Genomic DNA, 16,421 nt, shown 5'->3' with positions numbered 1-16,421 from the left:
ATTACCACGAAACGAGAAAAACAAGGAGGCAGACGGCAGAAAGGTCGAGTGTCAGTAATTTCACTCCGACAGTAACAATACCTCGGTGTGTAAATCTCTGCAGATAACGATCAGTAACGAACGCTGCTGCAGTGAAGATAAAGCAGCCGCAGACTGCAGGCAGAGGTGGAGTTATCGTCTCACTGGTGGAGTTAAAGGTCACTGCAAGTGTTCGAGGAATCCTGCTGTGTGAGAGCAGAACAGATGATGGTATCTCCATCGGGACGACTGCCGTGCACCGTGCTAACCGCACGGAAGTACGAGCCACCGAGCTGCTGTTTGACCACATACGGTTATTATATCTGCAGCTGCACACATTAAGCCCGTCCTCGTACTATTGTTCTGTGTCACTGTGCAGCACTTTACATTGCAGTCTGCTGTTTGGTTTAACCCTTTAAGACCTGAACAAACTGGTTAGATTTCTTTAAAAAAAACACAAGACATGGCTCAGAAAACAGCCAAAAATTAATATAAAAAATCCTGAAAACCTGAAGATGATTGAAGGAAAAAGAGTCAAAAACAAACAAGAAAATTCCCTAAAAAAGTGCTGAAAATTAGAGGTCGACACATTATCGGGCCAGCCAATTATTTGAGCATTTTGGCGATTATCTGTATCGCCATTTTATTTTAATGATCGCCGATATTAATTAATGAAAAAGCGTGTGTACTTCATTCAACCAACAGAAGGTAAGACAGTCTGCAACACATGCAAAGTGTCAGCATGGGGGGAACTTTTATTTTGTAAAACCTCAGGGGGCTATTTTTATTGTTTCATTTTTATTTAAATTTATATTACCATATGAAAAAAAGTTGGCGGAAACTTGTATATTATGATGAAAGTTTTAGTTTTGATTAAACATTTTCTAAAGGTATTTAAACAAAGTTTTTTGCTGGAGTTTTTTACATTCCAAATTCTAAATTTTGCAAGAAAGGCGATGGTAACTTGGTAAGACATTTGTAAATGAACATAGTTTCCAAATATCAATTATCGGTCTCATTAAGTACTTATCATTGAGTACTAAATTGGTATTGGTATCAGCTCCCAAAATACAGTATCGGCCAAACCCAACTGAAAATAAATAAAATTAGTGTTTTTTTGTTTCTGTGGCAAAATTTTGAATAGAAAATCGTTAAAAATATAAACAGAATTTTCTGGACATTTTTCCCTCGTTGATAATATTCTAATGACTCCTCCCCTTTTTTCAAACAATTTTTTATGTAATTTCCTTGTCACCTTTAATTAATTTCTTGTAATTTCGTGGGTCAGTTCTTGTAAAGTTGGTCATTACCTGAAATCAAACAAACTTGTTCGTGTGTCAAAGGTTAAAATGCTTGTTGAGAGGCACCTGAATGCAAGAAAACTGATGTCGATCCAGGTTTCAAAGGGTTAATGTTGAACCGGTTTGATTCATGATACCTGCGCGCAACCAACACATGTTGAATTTTGCACCTTGCATATAGAGAAGACATTTAATACCATGCACTTAAAGCCATACAGTTTAAATTGCTACTGTTACTGCACTTGCACTTTCTTTAATTCCCTTTTCTGTATTTCTTGATGTTTCTGCTGTCTTTACTTTCCAAGAAACTACGCATGTAAATTAGCAGCGCTGCATATTTACATTTGTGTTTAATACAGATATTCACTAATGTGCTCCGTCCCTTTTAAATAAACATTAAACAAAATAATTGAATAAAAAAACACTGACCAACCCACCACAAGGCACCAGTTATAGAAGACGAGAGAAAAGCATCTGCACTGTCAGGACTCCAGCTGTGCAGCTCATTAGTCTGTCAGTGTGATAAAACTCTCTGCGCCCTGTTAAACCGCAGCGTGGACAGCTGTCTGTAAAAACATTTCTATTATCTCTGACTTCATAATCATCAAAGTTAACTGAAAACCAATTTTACCCTAAGTGACTGTTATTAACTATTTAAACTACTGTTTAAACTAAGGCTGTGTTGATGCATGTGTCCTAAATGTAGTCCAGATTGTGTATCTGAGTGTAATCAGTGAATTTGCAGCTCAGCTCCTACAATAAGTCTAAAATACACTGTGGAAACTAAATAGTTAACTTCAGACTGTTCAGGTCCAAAAATGCTCCATTGAAACCCATTCAAACTGACATTTTTGATCCCACAGCCATCAGAGCAGAAAAACAGGACTTGTATTATTTCTGGGTGTCATTCTGGGCTTTTGACTCTGAATTTGTCATTTTGACTATTTTCCACCTGATGAGGTCATTTTGACCATATTTGGCATATGGAGGAAATACATGCTATTTCCACTAGGTGACCTGTCACAGTCAATGTAGCTGCTGATCACTGACATATCCCAGACTGTCAGCAGCTACACTCACACACTGACATATCCCAGACTGTCGGCAGCTACACTCACACACTGACATATCCCAGACTGTCAGCAGCTACACTCACACACTGACATATCCCAGACTGTCAGCAGCTACACTCACACACTGACATATCCCAGACTGTCAGCAGCTACACTCACACACTGAGGAGGAGGACACTCAACATCATTCATTATTTCATCCAAAAACATAGTGACATCATGACAAAAACCTGACATTTGAAGGGTTAAAATTCTGAAAATTAATAAATATTTGATATTTATAACTAGGATTGATGTTTGTTAAAAATATAAACTCAATGGAAGTAGAAAATAATATTTATGTATAATATGTTTTAAAGCTTGATTTTTGTGTTTTGTGTGCAGAGCGATACGAGTGTGTGTGATATTAAAGTGGGCCCAAAGGGTTAAAAATATTGCTCTGTTACTTGTCGTTTCATTGTAGAGTCAGTATGCTTTCATCCATATCTGGATCCTGGCTGAGTGAAGACTCAGTTTTTCCAGTGATCTCATTGGTCAGGTTTTCGTTCAATCCTCTTGCCATAACTCCTGCTGACAAATCGACGAATCTCAGTGCACTATATGTTGAGAAACATCAACCAAACAAACAGACACCGTTTCAGGAGCGTTTTAAACCTCTGAACCTCTGAAAAATGGTTTGATTTCTTCCAAAAATGGGGAAAAAATGTAATGAACAACTTATCAGTAAAATGCAAAATGCTATAATTTAGTGCAATGGACCAAAAAAAGAAAGACCTGAAACAATATTGTTAGATATTGTAAAAAAAAACCAAAAAACAGATAAATAAATAAAAAGTGGAAAAATTTGCAGTGTTTTTTACTTCCTCTTTTTTATTTATACTTATTTAACATTTTACTCATGTTTATGAAAGAAATCAAGCCAATCTGTTTATGTTTTAAAGGGTTAAAAGTTTCTGCGCATGAGTGATATCAAAGGCGGCGTTACTTTTCCCTGAAGACACAGATGTTGAGTTGTTGCGGTCACATTACCTCAGTACATGTGAAAACACGTGACGTTCGGCTGCACGTACGTGTCACACTTCACACATGACAGAGGATCGTAAGGAGAGCCGGCTGAAGATGATGCTCTCAAACATAAACGTCACTGTGGGATGAATTCATGCATTAGTTTCCTTACAGCAGCATTTTTAATCAGCACTCCTCCCCGCTGCTTTTGATGCATGACTTATCAGCCTGCCAGATGGTGGAGGAGAATATTTCATCACTATTAATTTCGGCAATACAGCAAAACATTAATGAGGACTCCTACAAATCACATCTGCAGCAGGTGCCATGCAGCCAGAATGTTTAATTAAGCTTTTATTCAAATTTGTCATTTCCATGTTTGGATGGAGCTGAGCGCGTAGAACAAGAGGTCGAGCGACCACGATGACGGACGGATGTGTGTGTGTGTGTGTGTGTGTGTGTGTGTGTGTGTGTGTGTGTGTGTGTGTGTGTGTGTGTGTGTGTGTGTGTGTACGGTGAGCCTCTAAAACACAGTAGGTTTGAAATGTTGTATTTACTATTCATCCCCACAGTCCACTATGGCAAACACGTTAATATAAATCAGCAGGACCGACAAGTACTGATTTAGTTTTCGGTGGCCAAAATGACATCTCATCCTCTTATTCACCACTTAAAATGTTAATTTAATACATCTAGAGAACAACTGACATGTTATAAAATGTATTTTCACACGCAGAAATTATATTATGTCTTGTCAAAACTGATTTATATCTTTAATTTAATTACAGATCATAACAGTCATTCCTCTTTCACTCATAAGAACGACATTTACAGAAATCTATAACTGCATTTCCACATATTCAAAAAGCACTGTGACCAGAGGAAATGTAATATCACATTTCAGGTATCAACAGACGCATTTCTGACATTAAATAAACCATTTCAAATATATAGGAGTTATATCATTTAAGTACCACAAAGCCATCGATCGACTTTTAAATTCACATATTAATTTTGGATGTGTCATTGAAGATATCTACAATGACATTTATACCAGCAGAACTCTAATTCAATTCTGACTAGTTAAAAAAGAAATGTACATATCTAAAATATAATTGTTACTAGTACGAACAGCATTTTTGAATTTCACATATCTGAAATGCAGTTCCAAATATTTGAAATGTCCTAAATATCAGAATTTACACCCTTACTACAAATTTCAAGCCGATATATTGGTGGTTTAATATTTACAAGTCAGAACTGAATTTTTGATATCTAGAATTCCAGCAGATACCCATAGTGAACATATCCAACAGTGAAAACTAAACTGTTGATATTAGAAATTAACATTTTGACTCGTGAGAATTGAATTGCAAATATCATTAATTAGAACTACAACATGTCAAAATTGCATTATGGATATAATTAGTGTTGCACAATGTTATCAGTTAATAGATAAAATTAGGGACTGATTTTTTTGGAAGAAAAAATCCTAAAAACTTATTTCAGACATTATCAAATGCATTTTATCCTCAGTCAAAGCTCACAGAAACATACTGCATGTATTTTGACAGCATAACCTATCGTTTAATCGACTACATGTCACATGTTCAATTAAATCTTCAACGACTGATTAATCGATCATCCAATAATTGTTATCATCCCTGGATATTATTTCAACAATTAAAAGTATTGTAGAATACAAAATATTACATAATTATTGATTTCTGTATATCTACATTTGAATAGTCAATGGTTAAAGCTGACTTCCTGTAATGACATTACAGATATCCAGAATGAACACTTTCAAATTTCGACTGGTAAGAAATTAATCACTGATATCAAAAGTTAATATTTAGACCAAAGCGTAATGAACTGTGGACATATTTAATTAAAATTGCCCAAAAATACATTATAGATATGTTGGCTTGCAATTATATTTTTTCAAAAAGCAATTGTTGCTATCTGCAATTGCTTCAACTCTTATTGCTGTTTGTGATTAAATGTTAAAAGTGGACTGACGCCGTGACGACAAAACTGCAGCTACAGATGAGCATTAATGTCACACTGAGAAAACAACACTTCTGCTAACATCGGCAGCTTCCTGCTAACTGTAGCTAACAGTAGCAGCCTCCAGCTAACTGTCTCTAACATTAGCAGCTTCCAGCTGCCTGTAGGTAACATTAGCAGCTTCCAGCTGACTGTAGGTAACACTGGCAGCTTCCAGCTAACTGTCTCTAACATTAACAGCTTACAGCTGCCTGTAGGTAACATTAGCAGCTTCCAGCTGACTGTAGGTAACACTGGCAGCTTCCAGCTAACTGTCTCTAACATTAACAGCTTACAGCTGCCTGTAGGTAACATTAGCAGCTTACAGCTGACTGTAGGTAACATTAGCAGCCTCCAGCTAACTGTAGCTAACATTAGCAGCCTCCAGCTTACTGTAGCTTACATTAGCAGCTCTCAGCTCACTGTAGGTAGCATTAGCAGCTTACAACTGACTGCAGGTGACATTAGCAGCTTACAGCTCACTGTAGGTGACATTAGCAGCTTACAGCTCACTGTAGGTAACATTAGCAGCTTCCAGCTGCCTGTAGGTAACATTAGCAGCTTCCAGCTGACTGTAGGTAACACTGGCAGCTTCCAGCTAACTGTCTCTAACATTAACAGCTTACAGCTGCCTGTAGGTAACATTAGCAGCTTCCAGCTGCCTGTAGGTAACATTAGCAGCTTCTAGCTGACTGTAGGTAACACTGGCAGCTTCCAGCTAACTGTAGCTAACATTAGCAGCCTCCAGCTTACTGTAGCTTACATTAGCAGCTTTCAGCTCACTGTAGGTAACATTAGCAGCTTACAGCTCACTGTAGCTTACATTAGCAGCTTACAGCTGACTGTAGGTAACATTAGCAGCTTACAGCTGACTGTAGGTAACATTAGCAGCTTACAGCTCACTGTAGGTAACATTAGCAGCTTACAGCTGACTGTAGGTGACATTAGCAGCCTCCAGCTTACTGTAGCTTGTAGCTTACATTAGCAGCTTACAGCTCACTGTAGGTAACATTAGCAGCTTACAGCTGACTGTAGGTGACATTAGCAGCTTACAGCTGACTGTAGCTAACATTAGCAGCTTCCTTGTCTTTGAAGAGACCTGCCCTGAACTGGGCCTGTTCAGAAGAAAATTAGCCTCATAAAATATTACAATACATTTATGTTATGTTTGATAACTTGGTAACACTTTAGTTGGGGTATTTTTTTCCACTCTTCCCCTTATATATATATATATATATATATATATATATATATATATATATATATATGTATGTATTTAACATCTAAAATCTAACATGGTCCTAAAATGCTCGTTGAAATCAGCATGCGGGCAAGTTATATCTCACTTTAACACCATCATTTTATCATTTTATCTGCCGATATTATCGCGCACCTCTAAAGGTAAAACATGGCTGTGAAGTGATGCGCGTGCGAGAGACTCACTGTTTCCGTCATCCAGCCGTGAACTGCAGCGTCTCTCTGGAGACTCAGTGCAATAAATCCATCTGATCAGTCCCACAGTGACTGTCCTCTGTCCATATTTATCCCGCTTATCCACGTGTGGGTGGCACACATCCACGTTAGCCGTCCACGAGTCGCAACACCACGCGCCGAATCGCGAAGGAGCAAAGACTATCTCAGCAGGGGCAACCGGAGGAGGAGAGGAGGCCAACAGGGAGCCGGCACCTCCTGTCCACCTGTCTACCTGTCCACTTGTCTACAGTCGTGCTCCAGTTTACAGGTCCGGCCGGAACGACAGTCAACATCAGTTCCACCTGGCTACAACACGAGACGTTCACAGACAATCTGTAAAATGTAACTTCTACCGAAAATCAGCCCGTGAGGCGTTTAGAGTCACACAGGACAACTGAAAGATAGATAGATAGATAGATAGATAGATAGATAGATAGATAGATAGATAGATAGAAATGTTGCCTTCATGTGCTCATTGGAAATATCGCATTAATCATAATAATTAATATTGTATTATCATATAAATGACCATATTTGATACGATTATTTATTCATATATATATATATAAAAGGAAATGGGATATCAGGGAATTTAGAAAATCATTTTTAAAACGTCTAAGGGGAAAACTAAAAGCTAGGAAAAATATATATTTGTAATGCTCAAAAATTACATATATTAAATTATGGTACAAATTTCTTAAATCTTAGGCACTTTTTCTGAGTCATTTAAAGTTTCTTTTCAGTTTTTTTCTTTTTTTCCCTTTTATTTATTTATTTATTTATTTTTTAAAAACATTTTTCTAGCTAATTTTTGGGTCTTTTCTTCTGTTGTTGCACATAGCCTTCCTCCCATGTTTTTGAGAGAAATCAAGCCAATTTAGCCAGGTTTAAGAGGGTTAACGTGTAATGTCTTTATTCAGTGTTTTTACTGGTTTAACACTTTATATTCCCCACAATGTGTGCATTTAATTCAACATGGAGTGAAAGTGGGGCTTTGCAGAAAGTGAAATACAGTCATTTGTCATCCGATGAGTCTGGTGATTTTTACTCTGGTGATTCACATGTTTACACACACTCCAACCTCCGCCTGAGTGAGTGAGTGAGTGAGTGAGTGTGTGTGTGTGTGTGTGTGTGTGTGTGTGTTTGAGTGAGTGAGAGTGATTCTGTATGGATCTTTTGATTTAAACTGGTTTGATTTTTCAGGCCCGTTTCTTTCAGCTGCGCTTGTCTGTGAAACCCAACAAGAGAAGAGAGCGTTTCTGTATCCTGCTCAGTTATTTTCAGCCTCTCTGTTTCTCCTCGTCTCTCACTGTTAACCAGCGATTCTTGTTGTGATGAGGAGGAAATGCACGGCAGCAGAATTTATCCTGGAGGAGTGGAAAGACAGAAGCAGTAATGTGTATCTCTGTGCACGACAGGATATGATATGATCTCTCCCTGCAGTCAGCCTTCCTCTCATATAATAGATCCATGATCCAGAGCATGTCACACTTTGGAACACTGTGATGTCACAGTTTGAAACACTGTGATGTCACACTGTGATGTCACACTTTGGAACACTGTGATGTCACACTGTGATGTCACACTTTGGAACACTGTGATGTCACACTGTGATGTCACACTTTGGAACACTGTGATGTCACACTTTGGAACACTGTGATGTCACACTGTGATGTCACACTTTGGAACACTGATGTCATGCTTTATTATATCTTAGCCTGCCTTTGATGTTTAATTAACTCATAGAGGACAAAGCTAATCTAAGATGAGGAACTAAGTAATTTTTAGCTGCTCTGCAGGACATTAGTTTTAGATGACAGACACACATGTAGGCATACTTACAAACACTTGCCACTGCTTCGTTTGCGCAGACTCTCGAAAAGGACGTATTATCAGAAGGAAAAACAAATCCAATCAAATAGCATCTTCTGCTGAGAGGGAAAACCTTTTGGTCATGTCTGTGCCTATTTTGGTAGCGACAGTAGCCAGGGCTATTAGGGAAACTATTCACCCCAACACAGGGTCAACCCAGCCTGTCAGCACAGGATCAGACAGAACTGGAACAGTCCCTTCCCCTTCTCCCAACCAGCGAGAGCAGGTTAGACTTCTACTCAGGTGCCCTGTTACTGACAGGCAGGATTTGGGTATTGGATACAGTGGACTCAGGTTGCTGCATCAGGATGCTGTCAGAACTTCTGACTTCAATTGTCTGAGTCATGAAACTCAGCAAAGACTAGAGCAGGTTAGACCCCTGTGCAGCAGCTCTGTAAATGACAGGTTGAGTTTAGCAAACGACAGCCTTACACCTCCTCCCTTCTGGGGTACATCTAGAGGCTGTTCTCACCCTGTGAGGGTTAGGGTTAGGGTTAAGGTTACGGTTAGGGTTAGGCTTGGGAGGGCCTCAGAAAATAATGAGAGACTTTGCCTAGAGTCACCACAGCATGTTGGTGTAGGATCAGAAGGATCTGGAAGGGTCTCTTCCACAGCCAGAACAAGAATATCATCTCCCAACCTCCAAGAGCAGACTAGACCCCTAATCAGCTGCCCTGTATCTGACAGGCAGAATTTGAGCATTAGATACCACCAACTTAGCTTCCTGTATCAGGATACTGCCAGAACTTCTGGCCTTAACTATCTGAGTCATGAAACTCAGCAACAAAGTTTAGAGCAGGATAGACCCCTATGCAGCTGCTCTATAATTCACAGGCGGGATTTGGGTAGCAATGGATTTACGCCTCCTCCCTCCTTGGCTCGATCTGTGGACCATTCTTCCCTGGTTAATGAGAGAGCTTCAGAAAGTGATGAAATCCTTGGCCCAGAGTCACCCCAACCTGTTGGCGTAGGATCAGAAGGATTTGCTACTCCCCAGTTAATGCTCTCCATGTCATCCCCTGCTCACCCAGCAGAACATGAGCTTGTTGACTGCAGTGAAAATAGTCCACCTTCCCCTCCGCCTTGTGCTCGTTCTTCACTACAGCATGTTAGCAGAGAATATGAGGGAACTGTAACGGCCCTCTCCAGGATTAAAGCTAGAATTGCAGGTCTTTGGTATCGAACAACAGCAAGAATTACAAATTCTTGGTCCGCAATCAGGAAAAGATTTGCAGGTCTTTTGTCCCAAATGACAGGAAGAAATGATGGTTCTTACTCCACAATCAGAGAAGGATATGTGGGTTTCAGGTTCTACATGATAGTAAGAAATGCATATCTTTTTGTCAGTCTAGTGTTCAAATTTTTAGGTTTGTTCTTAACATTATGTTGTACAGATTATTTATTGTAATTTTCCAATAGATTTTTTACCCGATCGGTCGGGGCAGCAAGAGGCCGATGCCTCCTCGTTCCTCTCCCCCCATCTTAAGAATTGGGATCCGATCTTTTACACTTTATCTCTGACTTGAGGACAGATGGCTGAGGGATATAGGGTTTTCTTCGGGTTTCTGCCAAACCATAATTCATTAGAGAAAAAAAAAACACCAACAACAAATAATTCTCCGTAAACATTATATTTGTTTGTATATATTTAATACAGGACAGACTTCCCATTTTGCATTAGTGCCGCTTGAAGCCAGCTCTCTGACGCATCACACTGCAGTAATAACGGTTCTGCTGGGTTGTCGGATTTAAACACCTGAGTCTGTCGTCTGTCATATCGGGTTTTCTCCGGGTGCTCCGGTTTCTCCCAAACTAATTAATTCGGAAAAAAATCAATAAAAACAACAATTAATTAAGCAATATATTTGTTTGAATATTGAATAATAATGACAAATTCTGTGATGAACCCAATATATGTAAGTGTCACAAATGTATGTATTAATAAAGATTTATGAGGGGGAAAAAAAACCATTCTCCCTGACAGTTGAAGCGACCCATGGAGGTGCCTCCGAAGGAGTCGCCTCCGTAGACCACGTAGGCTGCGTCCTCCGAAGGATGCAGACGCTGAATTGGGACACAGCTAGTGTTCCAAGCCAAGTGTGAACCCTTTGTGATGCTAACCATTGTTGTTGTTGTTGATTTTTGTATTTTGGATAAACTTTAGTGAACAAATTGCATCGCACGTATCACTTGTTATGACAGCAGTAATAATCATAGTGCAAAATTCAAATACTCATAAACATACCAGGGAGCTTAAGTTGAATAAATAATAAATAAGGAAGAAAAAAGGGAAAGCATCTCAAGGCAAATTTAAGGTGCATTTATAATAGTACAGCCTGTTTACAAATCGCAACACAACCAGGAAACAAGTGTGTCCTCTCTTAGTCAGTCCAAATAAAGTCCAATGATAATTCAGAATGTTGGTTTCTTCATAACAATTTCAATCAAATTTGATTTCCGTATCTTGTAGTTGACACATGCCTATATAGTCTTTATTGTCTTTTATAGGTACGGGATTAAACAGAACTAATGTCATTTTCAAGAAAGTTTGTGAAACTAAATTCCATGACTTTTCCAAAACTGTTTGATGTGTTTAAATATCCAAAACTCTTCCAGGCCTGGAAATTGAAAATTCCCTGACTTTTCTAGGTTTTCATGATCATATGAACCCTGACAGCGTTTGTCAGTTATGGTGCAACAGGAAATTGAGCTGTGGAGCTTCAGATTAAAAGCCTGGCTCTCAGTGGTTGGGGTTATCTTTACTCTTTGAGGTAATTTTTCTGGCTCTTGAGATAATGAGATAAGTGACATTAAAATGTAACATCTAAGGATGGATAACTGCTTAACCTTATGGAGATGACTTGAAGTGGTTTTTGGAAACAAATTGCCTCCTGAGCTCAGTGTAATAAAAAGTGATCCTGTCAGCAGTGAAGGAAACACGGGTGTCCCGAGCATCTTTAATGTAAAATAGATGTTCTTTGTTATAAATGACTTGTTTGTGCACAGCTGAATCTGCAGCATCCTAACACGATGTCATCAGTTAACGGTGTGTGACAGGATGCACCGGCCCTTTAAATACAACGCTGTGTCATGTTTCGTATTTAGATTGCTGTCAGGAACACGACACGTGAGTGCAGGTGAATTTAAAAGATTTGAAAAGACGCCATTATCGTGTCTGACATGACAACATTGTTTATCACAGCGGTGTCTTTAACCTGCCTGTCTGAGCGTCTCCCTCTCCGCTTCTCAAATGTCCGTGTTCTCTCCCTCGTGTTTATTTCCTGTAACCAGCAGCTTCCCTCTGCGGCTGCACAAACACAGAGCCTCACTGCTGCTGCAGCGCCGCCGCCGCCGCCACGTTTACACGTAAAACACCGCCGCAGCTGCAGCCTCTCCTGTCAACATACCTTCACCGTCTGCCTGCGTGTCTTTTCATGCACAGTGCTGCGTTAGTCCCCCTGCATCTGACTCCACCAGTTCTGCTCCTCTCAGATCAGATATGGTTATCAAACACATATGATAAAGATATGAAATGGAGGCAGGATTTTTACACAATACATTTTTTTATAAATGACATCATTGCCCTGAAAAAAGTGAACATAATTGTGAATTTGATTATTCTAAATTACTCCGAGTGTCTTTTCTGCATCGTGTTCTGTTAAAAATAAACTCCACTGGTGTCTGTTTTGGAGCCTTTTCGGACCCTTGGGGGTCATGTTTATTCCCACTTGTTGCATGTACAGAGTATGTTTTGTTTTTTTTAACGTTTAAATCCTGGTCACCATTTGATTCAGCTGCTGGGAGATGAGTGCAACACCTTTTCCCCATCAACCTCCGGCAGTTTTGTGGGCTAAAACATTTTACCCTACTTTCCATTGGCATGAGGGCGAGTAGATAATGACTAACTTTTCATTTTTGTGTGGACTATCACAAGGCAGGTTTCCATCAACCCTCAAACCACACAAATTGAAACTGCGAATATAAAATATGCCTTACAAAAACATGTCAATTTTGAGAAAACTCCAATTTATCACAAAAAAAGTTTGACTTTTGGGTGAAGTCCCGCTTCAATGAAGTGTTTGTCACCTGAAGAGTTAACTCCAGAATTAGGAAATGTGTCAGCAGATCTCTGCTAATTCAGCCGGACTAACTCGGGCGTATATTCAGCTCATATTTATAATCAGCATTTATCACTTCAGCTGCCTGGACTTCACGGCGAGGAGCAGACATGAAATGTGTTGTTTCTATATGATCATTTTCTGCCTCTGCAAAGTCACGCCGTGGAGACGGTGGCAAGATAACGCAGCCGGGCACCCGTCCAGCAGGGGCACGTCACGGCCCCCGCGCCCCGAGGGCGGGTGGTCCGAGGCGTGACAGTCCAATTAAAAGGTGAGGAAATGTGATGTGTCAGAGGAGGACGGCTCATCCAGAGCAGCTCTGACACAAACAGCCGCAGCTCTAATCACCAGTCGAAATGTCTGCCGTGTCGCCGCCTCACCTCTCACTCGCATCTCTTCCTCCCTCGCTTCATCTCTCTGCCTCCATCTTTCTCTCGATCACTACCACCTCCTCCTCTCCTGGACTCACACTTTACAATACCACATTAACCCTCTGAAACCTGTGCTGCTTTCACACAACTTTCACTTTTCATTTAAACCTCTGCATCCTCAACAGATTCTTTTCTTTCAAACACACGGGGAAAAGGCAATTAGCAACCCTGCAAGTCATGCCCCAAAAAATGCAATAAATCAGTAAAATGTGACAAGAAAATGACCTGAAATTTTTTTTTAAAAGGGGGACTCAAAACAAAAGATAAAAATTATAGAGGAAACTTTATCTGTGATTATTACAATTATATTTTTTTAATTATGTTACTTAAAAAATGCGCATGCGTGCATATTTTTTTAATAAAAATTTTGAGCAATCCTTTTTGTCATTTCCTTTTGGTTTTGGTTCTTTTTTGTGTTGCTTACTTTCAGGTCATTTGCTTGTAACTTTTTACAAATTTCTCGACTAATTAGAAATTATTGCTGGATTTTCAAATTTCCGTCGGTTATTAAACACATCATGTGGGACAAACACTTCATGCATTTTCCCCGAGTCAAACAGCGAGTCTCAAAGAAAAATATTTGTAGCTTTGGGGAGGATAAAAAAAAAATCCTCTGATAAATAACGAACAGTCGCTTAAAAATACAAATAGATAAAGAGGTAATGTATAGCTTTACAGAGCTGCTGCAGGACAACTGAACACTCTCAATCTGGATCGTCTGTGTCTATAATTTATCTTACTGCAATACGAATAAGAGAATAAAACTTTATGTTTTTGTCATGTCCTCCTCCACAGCTCTCCTCCTCCTCACAACCCCTTCATTTTCTCCTCCTCTCCCTTTCACACTGTCACTGTCTCCAGCTGGACAGCTATGACAAGACAGAGACACTAATAGCAGGTTCACTTGTTGACATCCCATTACTTAATTGTCATCTGCCTAAAAAAAAGTTATCGGACGTGCTGGCAAATTACGGCTCTGCTGCAGCTTCCCCACCGTCAACAACAACACCTCCTTCCACAGTTGGACATGCATGTTTGTGCACGAGTTACAGACAAGAACAAGAAATGATTCTCCCTGCAGAATCACACCAGACCAATTAAACACATCAGGGTGTAATATTAAAAATGCACCAAATGTGTTTTAGATGAACGACTAACAAACAGCACAGTGCCACGACGGGTCCTGCGCGTACGTGCCGGTGCTGTCAGGTGTGCAGGGAGCTCTGGAGCGGTGGGCACACGTGTGGGCGGTGATGTCAAAGCGGGCTGACAGGATGACAGAATCCTTTCAGTCTCAGTCGGAGCGCCGCGTACTTGAGCTCCTCATGCTGAGTGCCAACATTCATCTGGTGCCAAACTTGCCTACAGCGCAATTTTTTGCTATTATGAGTCCCAAACACAGCGAGGGGTTCAGGTGAAGTGCCCAACAAAAAGCAAAATGTTTATTCATGGAGCCATTTGTTCCAGACAGCAGTTGGTGTTTTGAAGGAGAAAAGAAAGTTTGATTTATCGTTGGCCTGAAACAAACAAACGGATGGTTTTGTTTATCTACTGGTTAAACATTTATACATTTTAGTGTGTTTCACAGTTTTACTTATACCTATATCATTTCATTATTTTTTATGTATTTATTATTTTTCTACTTTGTGCTGTTATCCTTTCATATTTACTGTTAGAATATTTTACTTATTTATATTTATATTATTACTTTAATCACTTTATTTAGTTACTTACTTAAAAAAAATCTTTCTGTTTACAGGTTTTATCCTGCCTGACTTTTGGTGGTGTTTCCTCAGTTCCTGGTTTTAATGAGTACTGTTTTTGTTTTTTTCAACTGGGAAAACGTCCAAGAAAATGGTACTGGGAATCATTATAATTATGCAGGCTATTTAAAATTATGTTATATATAATATTTTTTAAGCATTTCTTTTCATGTCATGTTGCCATGCCATGTGTGTTTTTTTTTCTTTTCTGTGTGCAAATTTTCAGGTAATTGTCTTGTATTTTTATCCAATTTCTTGCCAATATTCAAAGGGTGAAAAACAACATGTATATGTGCTAATTTTTGTGGAAAAGTGTTGAAAGTATCAATATGAATCATCTCTAAACGATGACATTATTCAGCATTTTAAACCACTAACACCATCACACAGGCTGACCCTGAGAGCTGCACACGGGCCGCAGTCACCGCGATCAGTCGGAGCTCTGCAGACGACCAAACCATAAAAATAACTCCTCAACATAAATATTATTAGTCCATGTGACGACAAATATTAAACCTACAGCGGTCAGCTGATTGTGGTTGTTTATGTCTTCACATTTACAGTTAGTGACGCTGCTTCATCATGATGGATGGGCTCATAACTCACAGCGGCAGCAGAGACTCTGTGTGTGTGTGTGTGTGTGTGTGTGTGTGTGTGTGTGTGTGTGTGTGTGTGTGTGGCTCTGTGCTCCAGTTATTGGTCAGCCTGATCTCTCTCAGGCCTGCAGCTGGATTTTGGCCACACTGGTAATTCCATCCCGAGTGCAAAGAGCATTGTTGTTCAAAAATGGGTTTCTGAAAATGGAATAAAGTCATTCAACAGCTAACTGAGCAGATTTGGTCCATGTCTTGACTTTTTGTGTTATGTATCAAAGCAAATGTTCAAGCAAACATTAGGTAAAGTTTTATAAAAATGTCATTCTGAATCATTTATCTACCTGCAGGACTGGAGGCCAGGGGCGAGGCGCAGCAGCCCTAGACATAGTTCTAGGATTTTAGGACATTAATAGTGTTAAAGGACATTTCTAAGATTTTAGGATGTCTCTAGGATTTAGGAACATTTCTAGGATATTAGGATGTCTCTAGGATTTAAGAACATTTCTAGGATTTTAGGATGTCTCTAGGATTTAAGAACATTTCTAGGATTTTAGGATGTCTCTAGGATTTAAGAACATTTCTAGGATATTATGACATTTTGCAGATCTACTGAAATCTCCAGGATTTTAGGACATTTCTATGATTTCAAGATATTTCTAGGATTTTAGAACATTAGTAGGGTTTTATATTATTTTGAGATTTTTAAGAAATATATTGGTTTT

General features: G+C 39.3%; 1 protein-coding gene across 3 annotated transcripts in view; it reads right to left on the bottom strand.

Annotated features, from left to right (window-relative positions):
- Positions 1-16,421, bottom strand: part of grm7 (glutamate metabotropic receptor 7) — a 278,774-nt gene that overhangs the window by 219,454 nt on the left and 42,899 nt on the right. The window contains exon 1 of one of the 3 annotated variants that reach the window (XM_088071077.1): positions 6,890-7,209. The exons of the other annotated variants lie outside the window; for them this stretch is intronic. Coding sequence (XP_087927203.1) covers positions 6,890-6,901 — 12 coding nt within the window. The 5' untranslated portion in view covers positions 6,902-7,209. Of the gene's footprint in view, positions 1-6,889; positions 7,210-16,421 lie in introns of those variants that run through there. 3 annotated transcript variants of the gene reach the window in all.

This window comes from Plectropomus leopardus, chromosome 2 (assembly GCF_026936395.1).
Source record: "Plectropomus leopardus strain MGB_pleo_1.0 chromosome 2, ASM2693639v1, whole genome shotgun sequence".
In the NCBI taxonomy this organism is placed as follows: domain Eukaryota; kingdom Metazoa; phylum Chordata; class Actinopteri; order Perciformes; family Serranidae; genus Plectropomus; species Plectropomus leopardus.
This window is presented reverse-complemented; position numbering and strand designations above follow the sequence as displayed.